Source organism: Bos mutus, chromosome 21 (genome assembly GCF_027580195.1).
Source record: "Bos mutus isolate GX-2022 chromosome 21, NWIPB_WYAK_1.1, whole genome shotgun sequence".
NCBI lineage: Eukaryota > Metazoa > Chordata > Mammalia > Artiodactyla > Bovidae > Bos > Bos mutus.
In genome coordinates this window covers 29,651,181-29,675,045 of record NC_091637.1, presented here as the reverse complement: position 1 = coordinate 29,675,045, position 23,865 = coordinate 29,651,181, and the positions used below count along the sequence as shown (strand labels likewise).

Sequence of the window (23,865 nt, the reverse complement as noted above, 5' to 3'; positions counted from 1 at the left end):
TATTTCCCCATCTCCTTCATTATGCAGTGGTCCCTACTTTCCTTCCCCTGCCAAGGGTGGCCATAAAGCTTAATCAGAAAGTGCCTAATTAAAAAAAAAAAGAAAGAAAGTGCCTAATGATCATTTTCAGTTCCTTAGAACTTGGTCTAACTTAGAAAGGGCTAGCCACAGCGTCCCCGTTGGGCTTCCCTGGTAGCTCAGCTAGTAAAGAATCCACCTGCAATGTAGGAGACGCAATGTAGGTTCGATTCCTGGGTTGGGAAGATGCCCTGGAGAAGGGAATGGCTACCCACTCCAGTATTCTGGCCTGGAGAATTCCATGGACTGTATAGTCCATGGGGTTGCAAAGAGTCAGACACAACTGAGCAACTTTCACTTTCAGAAAGGGCTATTTGATTGGTAAGGGAGCAAAATATTAATTATAAAGGATAATCAACATTCAACCAGTGTGAGTTGATGAACTTTTTTCTTTCCAACAGGATAATCTACAGGGGTACAAAACCCAAAATAAATTTCTAAATAAGGAAATCTTGGAACTTGCAGCTCTACGGAGAAATGCAGAAAGAAGAGAGAGGGATCTGATGGCAAAGGTGGGTCAGTGTAGGTACATTCTGTCCTCAGGTGGGAAGTGATGTGATTCAGAAACAATTCAGAAATGGACATGCTTTCAAATCAGTTCAACCCCCATGCTTGAAGGGATGTGGTTACTGATACCAGAATATATTTAAAATGTAGTGATAGCACTGTTTAATTTCACTTTGTGATGAAGACAGTAGAAGCTCCCTGAGATGTGGGTTTTATTCACAGGTAGTGAAGTTTATAGGAAAAAAAGACACAGTTCTGAGGTCCCCCAAATTAAGATTGTTTGGATTTTTTGATTTTTGCTGTTGAGTTGTGTGAGTCAGTTCCGTATCTATAAATGGGGGTGGTGAGCATGATGCCTTCTCTGAATCTGATAGGGTTGGTGTGAGAGTCAGATGTGACTATGCTGATAACTCAGTTGGTAAAGAATCCGCCTGCAATGCAGGAGACCCCAGTTCAGTTCCTGAGCCAGGAAGATCTGCTGGAGAAGGGATAGGCTACCCACTCCAGTATTCTTGGGCTTCCCTTGTGGCTCAGCTGGTAAAGAATCTGCCAGCAGTGCGGGTTTGATGCAAACCCATGTTTGATCCCTGGGTTGGGAAGATCTCCTGGAGAAGGGAAAGGCTACCCACTGCAGGATTCTGGCCTGGAGAATTCCATGCAATGTATAGGCCATGGGGTCGCAAAGAGTAGGACACGACTGAGCGACTTTCACTTTCACTTCACTTTCAAAGAGGGCTTTGCGAAGTGTACAGACATCACAGATATTCCAGTGATAATCAAATGAAATTCAGTGACACTGTGTCAGCAGCTATTAAATGCCTCATATACCTTTTGAACAGTCCTCAGAGCATCTTCCCAGACCTTGTTCCTGCATGTTTTCAAGGGATGTGTTGATTTGTCTGAAAAGGTAGCAGATGGGAGCTGGTGCTGGGTCACAGCATCCTAGGAAAGTATTGAAATACCATAAGGTGGCTGCCTGGGGCCTGTGTGCCAAGCTGTGCTCAGCTGGACCTCAGTAATGAGTGTGTGGCCTGGTTTCTGCTGTTCACCTCAACGCTGTCCAGAACTCGTGTGTTGACACACAGAAGCCTTATTACCAGTACTTCTCTGCTTATTACTTTATTACCAGTACTTCCCCCAGAGGGAAGAGGGGGCCCAGTGGACCGTTTAGATAAGACAAGTGGCCTGTGGCATAAATTCATCTCTGCCTGGGATATAGTCCCTCTCTGGCTCACTTCCTGGTGGTTCTGGGCTTGTCATTCGTTGATTGCTTGAGGTACTTGAGGATTGCTCTTCCCGTGTGTCTGTCTGGACGGAGGTAACTATCACATTCTCTGCAGTATTCTAGCCTGGAAGCCAAGCTCTGCCAGATAGAAAGCAAATACTTGATACTGCTCCAAGAAATGAAGACCCCAGTTTGCTCAGAAGAACAGGGGCCTGCTCGGGATGTCATAGCCCAGCTGCTGGAGGACGCTCTGCAGGTTGAGAGTCCAGAGCATCCAGAGCAAGCGTTCATTAAACCTCATCTTGTCAGGTAAAGGAGCTCACGACTGCTGGGGGTGGGGGGGGGACCCATTTCTCAAGCCCCCCTTTAACCACAGTGGCCACTCACCAAGAACTTTACACAGTTCTCTGTGTCCCCTTCGATGCTCATAACAAGGACTGTCAGTCCTTGTCAGGTAAGCTCATCAATCTTGCTGTCATAATCAAGTAACAGAGCTGGGATTCAGCCCAGGTCTTTTGATTTCAAGACTTTTCTTGCATGTACCGTGCCACTGTGGATGCTTGCCAGTCTTGCTATAAGAGGAGCCAGTCCTCCGAGGAGTAGAATCTTCTCCAGAGACCCATGGGTACAGCTGCACTCCTGGGGAGTTTGAAAGCAAAGGAGCCCCTAAGTGGGTAACTGGGCCTTCTCTGTAAGGGAAGCACACTTGGGTAACCTGATCCAGTGGTTCAGAACTCACTGAGGGTCTGATGCAAGCCATGGACACGCTTGGCCCCAAAATGCGGTTGGACACACACACAGTATTGCATATGTTTTTCAGAAAATCACGGAGTCTGGCAGCCTGTAAAGTATCTTGGATTAAGAACCTTCATATCCTAGTTTCTAAAAAATGAGATTCATGAAACATTGGCAGGAGGAGAAGTCTGTGAATGCGCTCAGTCCAGTCTCCTCCTGTTTCCGCCCCCACTGTGCGTGGCTTCTCCTGCCCCGCCCTGGTCCCAGGGGAAGCCCTGCCTCAGCCTGACCCGCCCTTTCCCTTCTCTGTGCCTACAGCACTGGCCTGCCTTGTCCGTGCTACTCAGATGACAGGTAAAAAATATGCTATCGGAATGCAACCAGTGCCGTCGTCACAAAACTTCTACTGAGGTCTGTGTGCCAGGAGCTGTGCCACTGCTCATGTTTGACACTCAGTGAGGAGGGTGTTTATATCCTCAGCAAATGCAGACGCTGGGGTCAGGGAGGGGATGTGTGACTCGCCCAGGTCACACAGCCAGGGAGTGGCGAGGACAGGACCCCAGTCTGGCCAGCCGGGTTCCCCACGCGTGCACTCCTGCTGTGTTCCAGGAGCGAGGTGGAGGGACAGACTCCCGTGAGGGCAGAGCCCAGCTGTCTGCCCCCGGGCACCACGTCGTCTTCATTCACATGTTTGACTTTACTGTTTACGTTGTATGTTTTCAAACTTTATGTATAAGTAGAACGATAACTGTGTATGTTGAGTTACTTTTAACTTTTCGTTACGGAATTTCAAAGTAGTAGCATCATATGACACCCCCGTATGTAAGTGTAACCCAATAATTTAACAATTAACATTTTGCCAATCTTGTTTCTTCTTATCTTTCCCCTCTGAAACTTTTTTCCTGATATATTTTAAAGCAAGTACCAGGCATGTCATTTGCACTTTCAGCACTTCAATATGTACCTCTAATTGAAGACACTTTTTAATATGCTAATCCTACCATATTCATACCTTTTTGTGACTTATTTCTTTCAACATTGTTTTCTGAAATTATACAGATGGATTTATATAGCTCCTGAGCAACTTTTTTATCTGCCTTACACAGCTTCATTGTATATCACTTTTTTATTCCTCCATCTCATGGTAGACACTTTAAGAGTAGTTCCCTTTTTTCTTTTTACAAACTGTGATACAGTAGACATCGTGGTGTGTGTATCCACGTGTCCATGTGTTGGTGTGAGAGTTTCTCCATGTTGGATATGCTTATCTTCAGCTCTGCTGGATCCGATTTTCAGAGTGCTCCTACAGGTTTACAGACTCAGCAGCAGTGTGTGAAAGGCCTCCTTTTGGTTTCCCGTGACTGCCATCACCATCAGTGTTTTAAGTTGCTAAGTTTGTGATACATATTTACTGTCTAACGGTTCTGTAGGTCAGCAGTCCAGCATGGTCTTACTGGATGAAATCAGGGTATCAGTGGGGCTGCATTCCTTCCTGGAGGTTCTGGGAGACAGTTTGTGTCCTTGCTTACTCAGGTTGTTGGAAGGATACAGTTCCTTCTGGTTGTAGGGCTAGGTCTCTGTTTCCTTGCTGGTCATCAGGTGTGGCCATTTCCAGCTCCTCGAGGCCACCTGTTTTCCTTGGCTTGTGGCCACTTTCTGATGTCTTCAAAGCCAGAGACCGTGGGTCCAAGCCCTCTCCCACGTCACGTCCCCCTGACTCTTCGTCCATTGTCACATCTCTCTGGTCCACTCTCCTACCTTCCTCTTCCTTGAAGGGCTCCTGTGATTACTGTGGTCCCACCTGGGACACCCCGGATCACCTCCCTGTCTTAAGTGCCATAGCTGAAATTCCACATACGCTCTACCTCTTGCCACGTAATGTGACATATTCACAGATTCCAGGGACGTCTTTGGGGGCCATTATTCTGCCTACCACAGCCTTCATTCTTTTTCATCCCTAGTATCCTATCCTCCTAATGTAGTGTTTTCTCCTTTGTCTTTCTACTTTTTAAAACGGTATTTTTTGAGCATAAGTGTTATGCATGTGTATATGTATGCTATATAAATATACATGCACATGTATTAATATATTAATGTAGCCAAATTTATCAGCCTTGTGTTTGCAGTCTTGCTTGTATTTTCTGTGCCTTTTACATTGAGTGCTTTGACCATCTAGAATTGAATTTTTTTTTTCCCGTGTAGTATCAAGAAGGGATCTAAAGCAGTTTTTTTCTATACAGATAGCCAGTTATTCTCACCCTGTTTATTGAGAAGTTAATTATTTTCTCACTGAATTGAAATGCCTGATGATATATCACAGTGCCATTTGAATATGAGTAGATTTCTAGGTTCTTTTTCATGTTTCACTGACCTTTTGCCAGATTGCATCATTTAACTTCTCGTTTTGTTTTTTCTCACCAGTGAATACGACATTTATGGGTTTAAGACTGTCCCAGAGGATGACGAGGAAGAGAAGTTGGTCGCCAGAGTCCGGGCGTTGGACCTGAAGACCCTGCACCTCACAGAAAACCAGGAGGTGTCCACTGGGGTCAAGTGGGAGAACCACTTTGCGAGCACAGTGAACAGGGAGATGGCGTGTTCCCCGGAGTTAAAGAACCTGGTCCGTGCGGGCATCCCCCACGAGCACCGTTCCAAGGTGTGGAAGTGGTGTGTAGACCGTCACATCAAGAAGTTCAAGGACAGCACTCAGCCCGGTTACTTCCAGACTTTGCTTCAGAAGGCGCTGGAGAAACAGAACCCGGCCTCCAAGCAGATCGAGCTGGACCTGCTGCGGACTCTGCCCAACAACAAGCATTACTCGTGCCCCACCTCGGAAGGCATACAGAAGCTGCGCAACGTCCTTCTTGCCTTCTCCTGGCGGAATCCAGACATTGGCTACTGCCAGGGTCTCAACAGGTGGGTCTCCAGCCCATGGAGGGCTCCTCCTCGTTCTTAAGATAACTTGTAGCTCCACGGACTGCCTGATAGCCCCCTTGCCTTCCCCGTGAGCCAAGAAAACCCAGTCTTTTAAGGGAAAGAAGTATTAATAGCTGCAGTAAGCTAATTTTAATTATGCCCCATCACCAATTCTAGAATAATTGAGAAAAACAAGCATGCTTTCAAAAAGTCTTAAGACACTAAACTGTTTGAAACAACTGGGTTTCTCATTTAGATTTCCTTGCTGCTGTCCTCACACTCAGGTTTTGATCTGCAGTTTGTGTTCATTCATTTAAAATGCATGATGTGACATCAAGGGCACTCCCTGTTTATACAGGATCTTTGTCAGTCATGAGGTTGTCCCAAACAATTTTGCAGCTGGTCAAAACGTAGCCCTTGAAGAGCCCAAACATGTTTTATTTTGGACTAGCGTCTTCTGCAGGTCTGGCATGCTTCCCTGCTTCCACAGGCAAAGGACACTGAAAAGCCTCTCACCTTCTCTGAACAGTCCAGGCTCCTCATTCCGAGCTGAGCTGCCCTGGCATGAAGCCACGGGAGGCACTGAGGTCTGTGCTCTGAGAAGCTGCTCCTGTCGCTGGACTGTGACGCTAGTGGCTGCTTTTTGCCTCTGTCTGTCTCTTACCTAGCTGGCGCACTCCTGCCGCTTCTACTTGCTGCTGTCAGTAGAGTCCATTTGTATCCCTCCCAAAGTAGATAATCCACTAGATCATTGTGGATTATGTTCATGTTATGTTTGTATTTGATAGCAGTATGAACAAAGAATGAAGAAGCCCCATGTGTGATCTTTAGCAGTTCTCCTGTAAGTCAAGTGCATGCATTGCGTTTTGAATGCTGACATTTATTCTAGCAGCTCTTGGGCCTTTTTTAATCCTCATCCATGCTGGATACAGACCTCTGGATACGGACTGTCTTTTGCATCTGAGATGAGAGCATTGCAGGAAGAAGAGCTTTTAAGCTGGAATGTTAGTTGGTTAAGACCTGAAACCAGTGGTTTCCAGGAAGTCATTGTTTCTGTGCTGGTCAGGCTAGGGTCCCCTTTCTGTGCCCTGAAGGTAAGAGGGACTTCAACTGCTCCTCAATGGTCCCCTTATAAAAAAAAAAAAAAAGGCTGTAAATAAAATATTGCCTAACAAAGCAGCCTTGTTTTGCTTAAATGGACAGTTCACATTGCATACTCAGTCTAAAAATTCCTGAAAGCTAAAACCTTCTGAAACTCAAGGGATCTTGGTGAGGACTTGAGCATGCCTGTTAGGGGTGCAATAGCACCCCATTTATCTGACACTGGTATAGAATCAGCTCTTCCCCACTTTAGAACACCTTCCAGCTTTAATTTAGACTTTCTCTGCACCATCACCATTGGGACTTCTAACCATTTTACTGGATTTTTTTCCATCCACATTATTTTGTACACACATTCTGAGAACCCAGAACTTTAGCAGAACACTAGCCTTTTCTACGGAGAAGGCAATGGCACCCCACTCCAGTACTCTTGCCTGGAAAATCCCATGGACGGAAGAGCCTGGTGGGCTGCAGTCCATGGGGTCGAGAAGAGTCGAACACAACTGAGTGACTTCACTTTCACTTTTCACTTTTATGCATTGGAGAAGGAAATGGCAACCCACTCCAGTGTTCTTGCCTGGAGAATCCCAAGGACGAGAATCCCAGGGGGAGCCTGGTGGGTTACCGTCTATGGGGTCGCACAGAGTCGGACACGAGTGAAGCGACTTAGCAGCAGTAGCAGCAGCAGCCTTTTCTAAGTGATTCTCACCTACCATCGTGAACATCAGTTAGCTTAAAGTGATGTCTTCGAAGGCTCTGCGGATCTCAGTCTCTCTGCCCCTTCTCGTGACATCCTCAGGTGCTGAGCTCATCCTGTTTCTCCCTCCTTACCCATCTCTACTCGTTGTAACCTTTCTACTCTCCATCCCATTCATGCTGACTCAAGGCGTCCCCTTCCCAATTTTTTTTTTTAACCTCTTAATTTGAGATTTCATTATAATTTTATCCAAGGAAGAAAACAAAAACAAATTCTAAGAAATGACTTCAGGTCTCTCCCTTAAGTGATGCACAAGCAGAAGTTCTCGGGTGTGTAGAGAAGGGCTTTTCCGTTGCCTTTTCCTTCCCATCCTTCTGTCCCGAATGCCTGCTCAGAGCCAGACCTGATGAAGTTACTGGGTGAGTAACCTCTCGGTGGTGACAGTGACCCAGGTTTCCACTCTTGAGTGACGGAACAGCTGATACACACAGCCCCCTTTCCCGCCCCACGTGGATGCCGTGTTTTGAGAAAGCCCCCAGGATGGTTCATTTGCGTGAAGCCCCATTTCAAGTAGATTGGTATCAAGAAAGTTGTTTTTAAACCATCGTATGTTCTTTCTCTCTTGTATTCACCCCTCAATTTTTTGTGCGTAAAAGGATTAGTTGGAACTTAAACAAAAAACTCAAAGAATTAGCTGCATTAGCAAAATCTTATCATGAAAAACATTTTTAAAAATCAGGCCGACATCATTGGGAAATAATTTCATCATCTTTAAACAAAAACCAAACGAAAGGGAAGGTGGATGTGGCTTTGCTTTTCAAACTAGGAAATGCTTCCCTTGCCACAAGATACTTAACTCATTGTTATTTCCTGGAGAATAGCAGCTGCATGGGTGTGAGAGAGGCCTCTGTGAGGACGGGCTGTGCTGCCTGGGTCTGGGCCGGGCTGGCGCTCACCTTGTTCTGCGTTTGCTTGCAGACTGGTGGCCGTGGCCCTCCTGTACCTGGAACAAGAAGATGCCTTCTGGTGTCTAGTCACCATAGTGGAAGTTTTCATGCCTCGGGACTATTACACAAAGACTCTTCTAGGATCCCAGGTACTCTAAAAATATTGTGCTTCAGTCAGCAGCTTGTAGAATTAGAGCTGAAATGTGACCTGAATTAAGCGTTGATCGGGGAGGCTCCATGGGCGTGACAAGGTGCACACGGAGGCCGCCCCCGCACCCGCCCCGCACCCGCCCCCGCCTCCCCCAGACTGGGCCAGGCTGCTCACAAGCCAATGAGTGCCTGGTCGGGCTCACTCAGTGCCCTGGAAGCCATCAGATCTGCTCTGTGGTCACTGCTCAGCACTGTCTCCCCTGGACTCTGCCTGGCTGGCAAAGCCACAGTTCAGGGGTGCCTGGGGAGCCTGGGTGTGTTAGCTCTGGTTCTCCAAGAGGCAGAGGCCGAGGCAGAAGCAGACGTGCCAGAGACTACTGAGGGGAAAACCCACGAAGGATCAAGGGGAGGGACTGGGGAAGGCCAGGAGAACCCCCAGACCAGCGAAAAGAGGGAGGTTTGGATGGCGGGGAAGACCCCAGCCTGCTGTACAGTTCTCAGAAAGCTTTGGTCAGGCCAGTGTGGAGTCCTCGAGCCAAGGTCACCTGTTAAAGTGCACACAAGACCCGCCTGCATCCGTGCCCCTGCCCTGCTCACTCACTGGCCGGAAGCAGCAGGGACAACACATCTCCTGTGAACAATGTCGTGATGGATCCAGAGGGACAGCGCTGGGGCCATGAGCACTGCCCGCAGCAGGAGGTCTGAACAGCACAGTTCCTGCCCACTGCTCCTGGAATCTGAAGCCAGGGGCTGGTAGGATGATGTGGGCTGGGAGGGCCAGGGGCTCTGGTCCCACTTGTGACTTCCCATCTCAGGACCAGACCCTTGGCCCTTGCAGCCCAGGGCATCTCTTCCTGTGCTGGACTGGGGCTTCTGCTGTTGTTGGCTTCTGGATGGACTTTCTCTGCTCCCCAGCAGGCAGCCCTCCTCCTCCTGTGTCTGACCTGTGTCCATTCCTCTTCCCTGAGACCTCTGTGTCTCCTGACTGCAGCTGGGCCTGTGGGCTGTCACATCCTTGTCTCAAGCCTCGTGCTGGTAGTTGGTCTGCTTGCTCACGGCCGCTCCCTGCCCTTCCCTGCTCTTCTCTGTTCCTACAGCTGGTCCACAGGCTCGGGCCATCTCCCAGCCCCTGCGTGGCCAGCAGAGGCACGTGGGGAGCCTGGAGGAGGGCAGAGAGCTGAGGGCCGTTCTCCCCCTCTCTGTCTCGGGCACTTCCTGCCGGTGACTTCTGTCTCCTCCATGGCACCAGCTCCTGTCTGTGCCACTGGGGTTCCCCCTGCTCCAGGCTAGGGGTGGCTTCCTGCCCTGGCCTCTGGGCCACCTCACCATCAACTATTTGGGTTCTCGCCCTCTCTGTTACCAATGTGACCACTGCCCTGGGAAAATCCCTGTTGTAAATGTTTCATGTGGTTTCTGTTGGCCTGGTTGGGCCCTGTGTTTTACTTTCTATTTTCATTTCTGTCTTGGGAGGGATCCCTCTTGTTGTCTTCTGTTAGCACCTCCACTGCTCCCTCATCCATAGACCCCAGGCCAGGAATTGGGTCAGCCCACACTCCCCCTTCCTGTCCCTCTGTGCCCCTGGAGTTGCTGTTTCTGATCACTGCCACCTGCCAGGTGGCTCAGATCTGTTCCCTTGTCCTCTCACCACTGTTAGGTCACTGTCCCCTCTCCTGCATCATTGCAGGTACTCCTCTCCTCCCTTTCTGCCTTTACCCACCCATCCTTCCATCTGTTTCACTCACGGATTCAGACACGACCTCCCTGTACTGGGCCCAGGCCTCTCACAGCCTTCCTCAGACTCTTTACCATCTGAGCCACCAGGGAAGCCCAATAGGTGCTCGCTGAAGTTAGGTAATACAGAAATGCATATTAAGAGGGAAATGAAAAGACACCTGTTACCCTACCAACTTGAGAACCACAGTTAGCGTTTTGATATATTTCCTTTGACTTTTCCCCAGTACATTCAAGTATCCGGATTGACAGCTGATTATCCTGGCTGGTTCACATTCACATGATAGCCTGAGCATTTTCTCATGATGTTATCTAGTTTTCAATGTCATATTTGGTAATATTCCATCGGTTGATTGGACATGAGGTGTTGAACCATTTTTCTGTAACGGATGTTGTGTAAGGCCACTCTTCAAATGGGGATAGCCTTGTGTGTGCGGTCAGCCCCAGTGCCGTGCCTTGCAGCTCACCGTCAGCTGCCTCCTGCCAGAGCTGAGTGCTGAGCCCCTTCACGCTGCACGCGGTCCAGACACTCAGCAGCTTCTCCATCTGTCCCTTCAGCTGAGTGTACATTGAGCGCCAGGACCTCACTAGACGCTGGGGACACAGAGATGAATATAGTCATTCCACGTCCTCTTGAGCTCAGAGAGCTGAACAGAAGCCTGAGCAGGCGTCCCCTGGCAGCCTTCCCCATACCAGCCCTCTGCCAAGCCCCAGGCAGCCTCAAGAACAGGGCACCATCTGCCACCTACCTGGCAGGAAAGGCATGTGCCTGGGTCTTCTCCCACTTCAAGGCCAGCTGACTGGTCCCTTCCTCTCACGCACTTTCACCCCAGTCCTTCTAGGCAGAGGGTATCACATCTCCATCACTTGGCCCAATAGTCAGCTGTTGTCTCCCTTGGCTGTTTACAGCCTCTTAAAGGCAGTGTGTATGCATGTGAATGGCGCTACTGGTAAAGAACCCGCCTGCCAGCGCAGGAGACGTAAGAGACGCAGGTTTGATCCCTGGGTCAGGAAGCTCCCCTGGAGGGGGCACTGCAGCCCACTCCCGTATTCTTGCCTGGAGAATCCCAAGGACAGAGGAGCCTGGCGGGCTACAGTCCATGATGTCACAGAGTCAGACATGACTGAACGACTTAGTATGCATGCAAAGGTAGCACCTGCTCCTATTGTTTCTCATCCCCAGCACTGGCCAGTGCCAAGTGTGAAGTGTGTGCAGATTCGTAGTTGTTGTTTATATGCTGAGGGATGGAATATTATCAGCAGAAATACCATCACTAGTGAGTGATGCTGACCTTCCTGTGGGAGGGTCTGGGCTTCCAGGGAAACTGACAAAAGAGGACGGATGCCCAGGTATGGCTTGTCACGGCTATCGCCACACACCCATAAGATGTTTTGACAACTTGCTTTTCAGTAGCTGGTCCACCTATCAGAATCTTACAGCAGTGGGGAATAGATGTAGGTGAGAAGGTGATACTTTTTGCATACCATGAGATGGTTTTATAACTACATATGTGCTTTTGTTTAAGTCTTCTAAGAAAAATTAATTATAATTCATTTCAGCTAATTCAGGTCTTTGAAATTTTGTCTCTTCTAGCCAAAATGCAAACTGGACAAAAATGTATGTTTCCAACCATGATTCCTGCATTTTATCCTTTGTATACCCTAAGGTGACTTTACAATGCTTTAGAATCATTTCTGTAGTAAATAATGTTTTATAAGTTACTTTGCCTTTAATATTTTTACATTTCAACCAGTGATACTTAACCTGTGTAACATTCTTTAAAAAAAAATTTTTTTTTTTACTATAATGACTTCTATATTTAAAAAGAAAAAAAAAAAAGCCTTCCCATAAGAGTAAACAATTGAGTTTTTCAAAGTTTTAGATTCTCCTTAAAAAAAGGATATTTTAAAATGTCATTTTTTAACATTGATCTAGATTGTTTCTAGTTGTTTTAGTATCTCAGTCATCCCAAGAATTCCCACACCTTCTACCTTGACTGATAACGCAGGTGAAAGTTTGGCGGGTTTTCAGGGATCCATTCCTAGGAGCAGGCTTGCTGCAGGGTGTCTTCCTGTCTCCTGGGTGTTGCCGGATTGCTCTCCCAGGGGGTTGCACCAGTTCACACTCCCATCTCAGTATGCCAGGGCACGCTAATGAGGCCGACATTTCCTGCGCAGCTGCCCTGTTCCTGGACAGCCTGGTTGTGGCCCGCTGTGCACGGTCGCTTGCTCTCTTGTGCGGGTCTGTTTCTTCTTTGATGCTTCACTGCTCGCTGGTGGAGCGGTGACCTCACTGCACCCAGGCCATGGAGCCTCAGCCCGGATCTCTGGTGAGCTGCAGTTGTCCTGCTCAAGATGACCCCCGGCAACAGTATGTCTCAGTCTGCCCAGCCCTCATTCCTGTGATCCGGCCTCAGGGGACCACACTCTGCCCTCTCCACGCCCCTCTGGAGGCCTGTGTATTCCGAGCACCCCTCCTCCTCACCTCTGACGGCAGAGGGTCTGCATGGTTTACAGACGTTACCTCCATGTAGTTCCGATCTAGGTGTTCCTCCCCTCCTACCACCTCTCCTTGGCTCAGATTTTCATCCCCTCTGCTCTGGGTGTGGGGGGCCTCCATGGGCCTCCCCTTTAGCTCAGCCCCTGTTCCAGGTGGAGAGACAGACCTAAAGCACAAATCCAGCCCCATCACTCTCCTGCCCAAAGCCTCTTGATGCTTCTCCTTCATTGCCTGTTGCGTTTTTCAAACATGAGTAGAGAAATCAGTATAGGGGGTTGGCAGTAGCGTTTTTCATCACATTAAGTTGAATAGACTAGAATTGAGGCATCAAAGTGTGTCCTACTGTGTGAAGTTAAGTAATGCTTGTGAAAGATTTGTTTCTGTTCGATGCAGACTGGGTGATGTTGACGTATGTTTTCTTGTGGGTCACAGACAAAGGTTGGAAAAGCCCCTGGCCTGTAGTTGAAGTCTGACCCTCGGGCGTGGTGCCTCTGCCAGGCCGGGCTGCCTCCCTCACACCCCTTCTGCCCACAGTCCTGTGCTCCCCGCTGTAGGGCTGGTCTCCCCCAGACTTGGCTGGGACCCGTCTTGGGCTCCGTAATGCTCTGCAAACACATCTTTACCAAGCCCTGCCATGGCTGGCATAACAGTCCATACGCCTCCTTCCTCACTCATCTTTTAGCTCCAAGAGGTCAGGGCTGAACTCGATTCAAGCCTCTGCCCAGCACTGGCCCCAGCTTGACACAGAGAATGGAGAGATAACAACCACCTATGTTGATAGGTATTTACCTGAGTCTCTTATAGTCTTCACAGAAGCCCTGGGAGAAAGTGACTGTTGCTGCTTTCCAGACGAGGAACAACTCTCCAGAATACAGTGTGCCCAAGGCCACTCTGGAGTCAATAGTAGAGCTGAGAGCCAAGCTCAGGTGCTGCTGACTCAAGTCCTGGCTCCCTCACTGCCCCACCCAGCTAGTAAATACTTGGTGAATGGATGTGGTGATGCCACACTTCCTCTTGGGCCAGGGACTCAGGTTTGTGGCCCTGTATAGCCGCACCCTCTGTACTTCCATACAGATTAGCAAGGCTGACTGCTCCACCGGCTCTGCAGCAGCTGTTTTCATGGGGCATTTGGAGTGTATGAGTGGCTTCAGGCCATAGCACCCAGCGCCCTGCCCTGTGGAAAGGATGACAGTCAGCGGGTACTCGGCGAGCACCTGCTGTGGGGTCAGCTGCTTCTGGGGCACAGAGCCCTCCGCTCTGGGGTGAGCCTTCCACGCATTTGGAATGGCTACGCTGCTGTGCATTGTGATGGGCCTGCAGCTCCCCGGGGCCCTGGATGACCCACTCTGTGCTATGGCAGCCCCTATACACTTCTCCCCTTGGCTCCCTCTCCAGGTGGACCAGCGGGTGTTCAGAGACCTCATGAGCGAGAAGCTGCCTCGACTGCACGCCCACTTTGAACAATACAAAGTCGACTACACCCTCATCACATTCAACTGGTTCCTGGTGGTGTTTGTGGATAGCGTCGTCAGCGACGTCCTCTTTAAAATATGGGACTCGTTCCTTTACGAGGGACCAAAGGTGGGTCTGCTCACTGGATGATTCCGTGGGCAGTGGCAGAGGCAGCAGAGTGGTTGGCTTAGCTGGGACGTGTGACGATTACCAAGGGGCAGAGTGATCCAGCACTGCGGGCCACTGGAGGGGTCCCAGGAGACTGCAGTCAGTTGCTTGTTCATCAGAAACAAGTCTGTGCCAAACCCTGTGCCTGGCACAGGGGCTTCGATGGTTTGCAATCTGAGCCTCAGCCTCTATCAAACAGCTGGCAGCATTATCCCATTGTATGGATGAGGAGTTAGAGGCCGAGAGTGAGCAGATGATTGGGGCAGACTCGGGGCCAGCTTCAGAGCCCTACTGTTCACAGGCCTCCCACCCAGACTGTGTATGCTTTTAAAAAGATCAGTTTGTGACTAAGTAATACATGATAAACTCAAATCATATAACTCAGATTGTGCAGTAGAAAGATTCCCAGTCTCCTAACTGTTCTTCTCAATGTACTGTATCTCTTTTTCAAGGTATTTGATATATATCTAAAATATGATTGTTCAATTTATTATTTATTGGAGATAGTTCCATATCAGGGTATATAGATCTGGCTCTTTTTTTTTTTTTTTTTTTTTCAACTCTGCATAGTATCCCCTTCTCCAGATAAACCAGAAATTTACCAAATAGGTCCCTGATAATGGACATTCACCTTGTTTCCAGTCTCTTGCTGTTTCAAACTGTGCTCCAATAACTCCTTATAACTGTCTTTCTATAGGTACAAGTGCATCCATAGGTTTAGTCCTAGAGGTGGATGTGCTGGGTCCAGGGTAAATCCAGAATCAAAAGACCCTGTAGTTTTCATCGAGAATGCCAAATTGCCTGCAGAAGGGCCTTACCAATTTCTGCTCCCACCAGCAAAGTTTGAGTGTGTATATTAATCCCCTGCTGTGTCCAACATAGTACATTATCACCTTTTAAATTCAGTCTGTCAGTATTAAGAGTTCTCAACCAGGGCTTAAACAGTGTTTCCCACTGGGCCGCAGGTAGGGATGCTAAGAGAAGGATTACCTATTTAAACTCCATAAGTATTGTTTTCTGAATAAGAGAAAATTCACATTGTTGCAGACCAGCCAACACCCTTAGATGTGGGTGAAGTAATTTGTTCCAGAGCTGCTAGAACTTGCAGGAGCACCCGGAGTCCATTTCCTCTGTTCTCAACACAGTGACCCAGAGACAAATCAGAAAAAAAAAAATTTTTTTTTTTTCTTTCCCCATATTCAGAAGTCAGTAATTCAGACCCTAATTTTAGTAGGTGAGATAAAAACTACCTCTGGAGGTGGAGCTTTTGAAGAAGTTTCAAAATCTTTTGAAGTTTCAGAATCAGAGGACCCTGGTTTTGATTAATTTAACATGTATCTCTAGTCCCGTATAGCTTATGGACTAGAACTGTGAGCTGAATATGGAGGAGTCCACAAAGATTCTACTCCTTAAGGGAATTTTTGGTTTGGGCTGAAGTGTTGCTGAACGCTACCAGAGAGTTGAAAACGTTTTTCTTTTGAGAATGGCAGGCACCTGAGGTCGTGTCTGCCCCACGGCCCGGGCGCAGGCTGCGCTCCCAGGGTTCCGGCAGGTCTCCCGTCCCTAGTGCTAGTGCCTGGAGCTTGGTGCTTCTCTCCTCATGGATTCCGTCCTTCTGCAGGTTATCTTCCGCTTTGCCCTGGCACTTTTTAAATACAAGGAAGAGGAGATCCTGAAACTTCAGGATTCAATGTCCATATTCAAGTACCTCCGTTACTTCACACGTACTATCCTGGATGCTAGGTGAGTCCTTGGGGGACCCCCAGATGTCCAGGAGAGCAGAGCCCTTGAGCTTTTATCCTTGACCCAATAAACATAAATCCTAGCAACCAAAGTACATCCTTCCTTGTCTCAGGAGCACTTACTGAGTATCTGCCACATAGCAGGCCCTCTGCCAGGCACAGAGGGTGGTGGGTGAGGAGCAGGTCCTGTCCTCGGAGAGCTCGTGAGGCTGTTCCAGCAGGGTTTGCTCAGAGCTGTGGTGAAGGGAGCCTGGGTAAACTGGGCTTGGTCGGGGCAGGGCCTGGGCCCACTGGGCAGAGAGCACCCAGGAGCCGTGTGCAGGGCGTGACAGTACAGCATGTTTAGGGAGCTGCCCCAGAGGCTCGGCCAGGGTGGGGTTGGCACGGCAGGATTGAGGCCGGGCCTGAACAGAGCAGGGTTGTTAAGGCTTTTGTAGACTCTCCCCAGGAGGCTGCTTCATCCTGAGTGTTGGGAAGTCCCTGCAGGTTGGACATGAGCAAGGCATATCTGGTTGGAGCAGGACTGGCTGCAGGAGGTCCAAGCTCCAGGTGAGAGAAGTGGTAGCCTGGAGCGAGGTGCCCCCAGAGGCAGATCGGAGTGGGCAGGTGGAAAGGAGTGGAGAGGAAACTTGAACTTGGAAGGGCCCTGGCTTTCTGGCCTGGGTGGCAAGTGGTCAGGCATCCCCGTCGCTCCACAAACACAGGGGCCTGTCTGGGCCACCCTTGTTGTCCTTGTGTCCCCTGAACCACAGTTCGCAGCTGCTCAGGCCCTGGCGGCCCAGGCGTGTTCGCCAGAGGGTTTCTGTGGAGCTGCTGTTGGTTAGGCAAGTGGGGTGCACATCCTTGTGAACCACTGCTACTGCTAAGTCACTTCAGTCGTGTCCGACTCTGTGCGACCCCATAGATGGCAGACCACCAGGCTCCCCCGTCCCTGGGATTCTCCAGGCAAGAACACTGGAGTGGGTTGCCATTTCCTTCTCCAATGGATGAAAGTGAAAAGTGAAAGTGAAGTCACTCAGTCGTATGCGACTCTTAGCGACCCCATGGACTGCAGCCCCCCAGGCTCCTCCATCCATGGGATTTTCCAGGCAAGAGTACTGGAGTGGGGTGCCATTGCCTTCTCCGTGTGAACCACCGAGTCCCCGTTAATGTTCACTGCACTGAGGTGTTGGGAGCCATCTTTCCTGTATGGGAGTGGATCCCTGTAGCAGACTTGTGGCCTCATGAAAACCACAGGAGTCCTTTCACTGACAAACATTTGGAGTGTATTAATGTTCTTCGAATTGTTGACTGCCACCCATAAGAACATTTTATCTCACAACCTGGGACACACATACTGGGGAGTCTGTAACTGGAACAAGAGAATTTGTTTGTTGAAGTTGTTCAGTGCTTGGTACAGACCTGTGCTGTACCCTCTGATATTTTCTGATTACTCTGTGTATCACATATTTAAAATGCTCGTCATATAAACTGACGCTTTGATCCACTGATGGGTGACCACCTCCTTGACAAACACCAGTTGCCCCTCCTGATGCTCATAAGAAGAGAAGGCGGCTTCTCTTCTTGGCCAATGTCATGAGAAGTGGTTGGGCAGCATCAGCCAGGAGGAGCTGCAGGGCACCAGTGCTGAGGGGTCCTGGGACAGCGGGTGTGTGGAGCCAGAGAGAGGGGCCTGAGGACCATTCTCCCCTGTGGTTCTCTTGAGTGAGGCAAGGGGACCAGGGAGGTGGATGTTGGGAGAAGATACTGGCTGGGGCCATACCTGGCATCCTTACATGTCACCACTACTGTTAGGATCTTTTGCTTGGGAAGTGGGTTTTCAGATTTTATTCAGCCTTGTTGCTATATCAACAGTAGGATATCCGAGGGGTGAACCTTGGGAGTATTCGTTAATCCCACATCTGGTCAAGACAACAAGAATGGTGTGAAGTGAACTTCACTCCGACAGCTAATGCATGTGGAGGGCATCCTGCTCCAGCCCGGGACAATCTTGTGAGGGTTGTGGGTGATGCCCTGCAGGGTGGCAGAGACACAGGCGGAACTGGGACATGGTCTGTTGTGCATGCTCCTGCAGCGCCACCTGGTGAGTGCCTGCAGGAAGTCAAGGTCCCCTGGACCCAGAGTTCCTGACTGCAGCAGGGTCACCCAGGGGGTGTTGTTAGGACTGCAGATGCCTGCAGTGGAGCCCCACCTCTGTAGTCGGGCCCCAGTGCTTAATAAGCTCCCCAGATTAGCGGTCCCAAGTTGCAGCAACTGTGCAGTACACTGGTTCTGCAGAGGAGGAGGCAGGGAATTCCCAGTCAGATGTGGTCAGGGGAGGTGGGTAAAACAAGATTAGACCAGTCTCTGAGTCAGGACTCTTGGGGACCTCTCACGTGCAAAGTGTCGTCTTCTGAACTTAGCTGACACAGGGCACTTCTCATCTCTCACTTGGACCTTCCAGGCCCGAGGCAGAGCAGGGTGTGGTTTCCGTGCTGCTGCAGGCTGCGTTAATGGGCAGTAGTGACGGCCTGGTGGAGGCAGCGGACAGTATCAGTCTAATTTGGTTTTTCTGTAGCAAGGAAGGGCCTGGACACCTTGATTCCAGGTGTATGGAACCCGCGACTAACAGCTGTCAGAGGACAGGGGCTGGCCCTGCAGATCTGGATCCCCGTTCCCGGCCAGCATCTGGTTTCACCGAGACCCTCTCTGAGCTGTGGCTGTGCTCAGGCCGCTCCTACTCATTGGCTCTAGAACATGCTCTGGGAGCTCAGCTCTGAGAGCCAGACCTTCTGACCCTTTACCTTCTGGCAGGAGCATCGTCTGGCTTGGTGTGAGGCATGTCTAAGAAGTGGGTGTTTAAAAATATAAGAGGGAGGGATGCTAAGGGTGTGTCTTCTTACCTGTGTACACCTTACAGTAAAACGGCCCACGTGACTGAGGAGCAGCAGGAGTGGATGGGGAGGAAGCTGGGGGAAGTCCAGTGACATTTCTGTTTCATCACAGCCTCTCTCGGGGTCTGTAAGAGTGTCAGGCCTTTAGTCCCTGCTGCTGGGGCCTGCAGGAGCAGGGCAGGGGCTGAGGGATGGACGACTGGCTTCTGTGACAATTGCAGAGACGTGGCGTGGTTAGTGCCAGAAGTCCATAGCCAGGCCTTGGGCACTTTCTAGTTCCGTTTTTACTAAACTGCTGGCCAATGGTAAGGGGCAAAACCCATGATTTTTAAATGTTTACTGTGGTGGGTTTCTAGACCTGGGGATAGTACGAAACCTATGAACTGCCCGCTTCTCTGTACGCTGCATCTCAATACCTGTCACACCACTGACTGGGCCTGACAGTTGTCCCCAGGTTTGCTGGGGCATCTGTGCGTCAGTTCACCCCGTCAGTCGGTCCAGCAGCAGCGCCTTCCTGAGGGCGCCCCGCACCAGGCCTCATGCCGGTTCTGAGGACGCAGAGGCCCACCACCGCCGAGCAAGTCCTGGTGCCCCCTGGCGGCGACTCGAGTAAACCCACGTGGGAGGTGGCACTGCTGTTACCTCAGTGTATAGATGACGAATTGGGGGCCCGAACAGGGGGGAGCTTCCCACGGTCCATGTCATGCAGGGAGCGTGTGGTGGAGCTGGATCCAGGTCGTCATCCGGGGTTGCCCTGCGCCTCTGCGTGGGCACTGGCCTCCGAGTGACATACCCGTGTCAGGCCCTCTGCACGGCGTCTGGGGTCCGCCTCCCCACGCCCCCGGGCCCCCAGGCCAGGCTGAGCTCTCGCCTGACCCCCCGATGCTCTGTCTCTGCCGTGTTCTGCCAGGAAGCTCATCGGGATCTCCTTTGGGGACCTGAACCCGTTCCCCCTGCGGCAGATCCGGAACCGGCGGGCCTACCACTTGGAGAAGGTCCGGCTGGAGCTGACGGAGTTGGAGGCCATCCGGGAGGACTTCCTGCGTGAACGGGACACCAGCCCGGACAAGGGCGAGCTGGTCAGTGACGAGGAAGAGGACACCTGAGTGCTGCCCCACGCCCCCACCCAGGACGCTGCTCTCCTTGCAACCAAAGTGTGCCAAAGGGTGAACTGCAGAGACGCCTGCGCTCGTTCCACATCCAGAATGTAACATCCGGGGTCTCTGCAAGTCTGCTGGGCAGACATCCAAAGCCACACTGCACTTTGTCGTTTCCACTCGGGTCTCCTCTGTTTACAGCCGTCTGCATGCCGCGGCAGATGGCTACTCCTGTCCCATCATGCTTTCCGCCTGATCGGTACCTCACCAGGCTTAGAGCTGGCTAGTTTCAAGAGCCTGTTTACAGTATCTGTCAGCCGTGTTGATGTCTCTGCCCTTAGGAAACCTTCCATGTGCCGTCTGCCCTGTGGTAGCTCCAGTACATAGTAGGTGGTTGTAGGCACTGTTTTGAATGGTAGCCGTGGAGGACGCCCACCACGCCTGCACACTCTTGGGCCAGGGTCTGACTGCTTTGGGTGACATAAGGCTCGTGTGAAAGAAGGGATTTTCTTAGGAAAGCAAGTACATCCCTTGTTCAGAAATGGCCTGTGGAAAGCCCACAGACCTCATGCTGATGGCTTCAAGGTGCTGGCCATGCCCCACTTCTGGAATAGCTTCTGCCCTTTAACGCACAGCCTTTCAGACAGTAACTCCCAACCGGCTGGTGGAAGGCCTGGCTCTCCAGACACCCCATGCTCGCTCCTCTGCCTACACTGCTCCAGATGGGTCTGTGCAGAGCCTTTCTTTCCATCTGAGAGTTGACCTGGGCTCATTCTACACGTGTGCATAGGGTTCCAAGGAAACCGCGGATCATCGTCCTACAGAGCAGGCCCGCCCCTGGGCCGGCCTTGGTGGAGGGGTGCAGGGAGCTGTTCCGGGGGTGCTTTCAGGGTGGCAGTGCAGCTGCAGAGTGACTGCTGTCGGGCAGCTGGAAGCCATGGCTTCCTTGGGAACAGCCAGTGTGCTGGGCTGGGGTGGTGGGAGGCCAGCTGCCAGGGCCTGGGGCGCCTTCACTTGAGGTCAGAGTTTTGGTGAGCCCTCCTGGGGCGTCCCCTCCCCACTGCCATGTTGAGACACCCTGTACTCAGCAGCTGTCCTCCCTCTTGGGGTCACCACCGTCCCCAGGGTGTCAGGCTGCCCAGAGAGTTCTGGGACTTAGAGCATGACCTTTCTGAAGGCCCGGAAAGAGGCTCTGTGCAAGGAAGATTATTTTTGCATAATCATTCTGTGGACCATCCCTGATGTATTAATGTGAGACTGTTTTCCGGGACAGTATTAGTCAAATAGGAAAGAAAAAGTTTTTAGTGGATTTTTTTTCTTTTTTTACACTACCTGGAAAAAATTGGAAATAATCCTTGGTGGATATTAAACACACTCAGATTATTGAAGCACTGTAACTTGAAGAAGTGCTTTTTTTCATAAGCATAGTTTTTCTTTTCTTACTGTCACCCTTCTAGCAGTCTCATAGCCAGGACAGCATTTCAGCATATTAGACCAAGTTCCATTTTTCTGTCTTTGGTTAAGCTGGTTGGTTTGATTTTTCACTGTGTCTGGGGAGCTGGCCTCTATATGTGGGTATCAAAATGTATTTTATCATTGTTTTGGTCATCAGGAGCAGTTGTTTGAGGCCAGACATCTCCAGGAAGTCGTCTTGTGAGTGGGTTCACTCTGAGGCGAGGCTGCAGCCTCACTGCTCTGCACAGACCCCCACAGGACCGACCACTGGGGCTGGCGGAGCCCGCCTCCCGCCTCTGCCGCCAGCCTAGGGGACGGCAGCAGGAGTGGGGCTGGACAGCGCCAACTTCCTTGAGATTTTAGTTTCCCCTAAGTTGATTTCCCCTGGAACTGTCACATCCTGGGGACTAAAATGCTGCCTTTAGCAATAGGCTTGTGTTGTCCTTCCTGCCTTGAAAAGACTTATCTTACAAGCACCTGAAGTGGGCCCGGGCACCTGCCGCGTGTGGCTGAAGCCCCTGGTGCCGGCTGTTCCCCGAGCGTCAGTGGTGTGTTAGTATTTCCAGGCTGTCACTGTCAGTGGCCAGGCAATGGGTATGGGAGAACAGAGAGAGGTCGTGGAGGGAATGGGCCGGGAACACTTGCTTGGAAGTTCTCCTTTCTGGAATAAAGCACTGGGTGTCCAGCGGTGGGAGAGGGACAGCTTGACCTGATTCCACACTGGGGACAGGATGTGGCCAACTCCTTCTCCACAACTGTAGGGGCTGTTCCCACTCCTTCGAGCCAGTGCTTCCCTTCTCCTTGTGCCGCTGAGGAAAGAGTAGCTCCATATCCTCCCCTTCTGACAGGCGCTGCCTCCATCCCAGCCTGGGGCGGGGCAGCCTTCAGCCAGCTTCCCAGACGCGCACACCACGGCCAGGGGAGCCGCCCTTATCACACCAGGTGGGAACTGCCAGCTTTCATGTTGGTGAGTTCTTTGTTTTTTTATGGGTTGAACATTTGTTTATATTTTTGTATATTTTCACTACAGTTTATATTTTTATAGGCTATTTTTATCAAGGTTTTCTAGATTACGTACATCTATTTTGTATAACATGTTCTCTCGTGTATATGTAAACCTGAGCCTCCAGAACCACTGTTCACGTCTGTACCCTCTCTGACCCCCAGCCTCGACCATCACTGACTTCCCCTATGTACACACGGGCCCACTTCTTACCCCAGGTAGCCTTGGGGCTACTTGCAGTCATGCTGACAGCTGACCCACACCAGCCAAGACTGTCGATTGCTGGGAACGGCTCTGGCTTCTACGTTACATCGATATAGGAAGTACTCTAGGCAAATAGCCAGTCTGCTGTTGTTGTTTTAACTAAATGTATTACTGCACAAGTCCCTACTCCTCACTTTGCACACCGTTGCCTTCCTGCCTGTGTTCTGGGAGGCTGGATGCCAGCCGTGGAGGACTCGGGGTGTTGCCAAGTGACTTTTCCTTCCATGTCCCAGCAGCTTCTGTGCTTATCTTCTAGTTAAATTTTGGAATTGTCCTACTAAAAGGCAAAATAAACTAATTTGTATACCATTCTGACTTGAAATGCAGTTACATTCACTTGTGAAGGGACTCAGTCCCAAAGGCTTGAAAGGCGGGCAGGGCTTAAGTGGGAGGTGGGGCGGGGGGCTCTCGACCTTCCACTGTGTATTTCTGCATCCCTGCCTTTGGCTTGCTCTGAGCAGGTGGGACAGAATGCCTTCAGCCCTGGGAGGCCCCAAAGCCATGGCCAAGCTGCACTTGAGGGCTAGGAGCACAGGGTGGGTCAGGGATCAGGAGCCAGAGTTCCCTGTGTCCGGAGCAGCCCCTAAACCACCGGGCGGCAGGCACCCCTCCTTCCACCAGCGGGGACGTGCCCTGCCTGAGTCACGGGTTGTTTGCCTCCTGCCTAGGCTGACAGCTCAGGCCCAGCTGCCGCTGGGGACGCCACTCCCCTCACCCCCCATCATCGGAAAAACACACGAGAATGATTAAGACCAAATGTCTTGCCACAGTGTGACGGTGTGGGGGAGCTCCAGTAGAGATTCCCAGACAGAGCAGGCGAGGAGCTGGGGAGTCTGCCTCCTCCCGAGACACGGATTCAGAGAGGCTTGGTGCTCCTGGGGTCACAGAGCACAACAGCAGTGGCCCAGCTGGGACTGGGACCAGCGCTGGCCCCTGCTCCCCGTCCCTTGTAAGGGCTTGCTCTTGCCGCAGTAGAAAGCCCTGGGAAGCCATTCCTCAGAGCAGGGGTCCCTGGAGCCACAGAACAGAATGTGAGTGGAGAAGGGGACAAGCCCCTTCCAGGAGCAGCACTCATGAGCAGACTGTAAAATGGTCAAGTCCAAGGTTCATGGCCAGAGGTGAGGGCCGGAGCCTGTTCAGGTCACTTCCTGGCCTTCTCCAGCCTCTGCACCCCTCACCAGGGCCCAGGACACACTTCAGAACACCTCGTGCCCATCTGCTCCC

At 50.8% G+C, this 23,865-nt stretch overlaps 1 protein-coding gene across 1 annotated transcript in view; it reads left to right on the top strand.

Moving 5' to 3' along the window:
• The window catches only part of TBC1D2B (TBC1 domain family member 2B), a 90,127-nt gene extending 67,171 nt beyond the window's left edge, over positions 1-22,956 (top strand). Inside the window, exons 7-13 of the mRNA XM_005906610.2 lie at positions 480-590; positions 1,926-2,119; positions 4,967-5,461; positions 8,238-8,355; positions 13,983-14,168; positions 15,829-15,950; positions 19,733-22,956. Coding sequence (XP_005906672.2) covers positions 480-590; positions 1,926-2,119; positions 4,967-5,461; positions 8,238-8,355; positions 13,983-14,168; positions 15,829-15,950; positions 19,733-19,928 — 1,422 coding nt within the window. The 3' untranslated portion in view covers positions 19,929-22,956. The remainder of the gene's footprint in view (positions 1-479; positions 591-1,925; positions 2,120-4,966; positions 5,462-8,237; positions 8,356-13,982; positions 14,169-15,828; positions 15,951-19,732) is intronic.
• Positions 22,957-23,865: the final 909 nt, after the last annotated feature.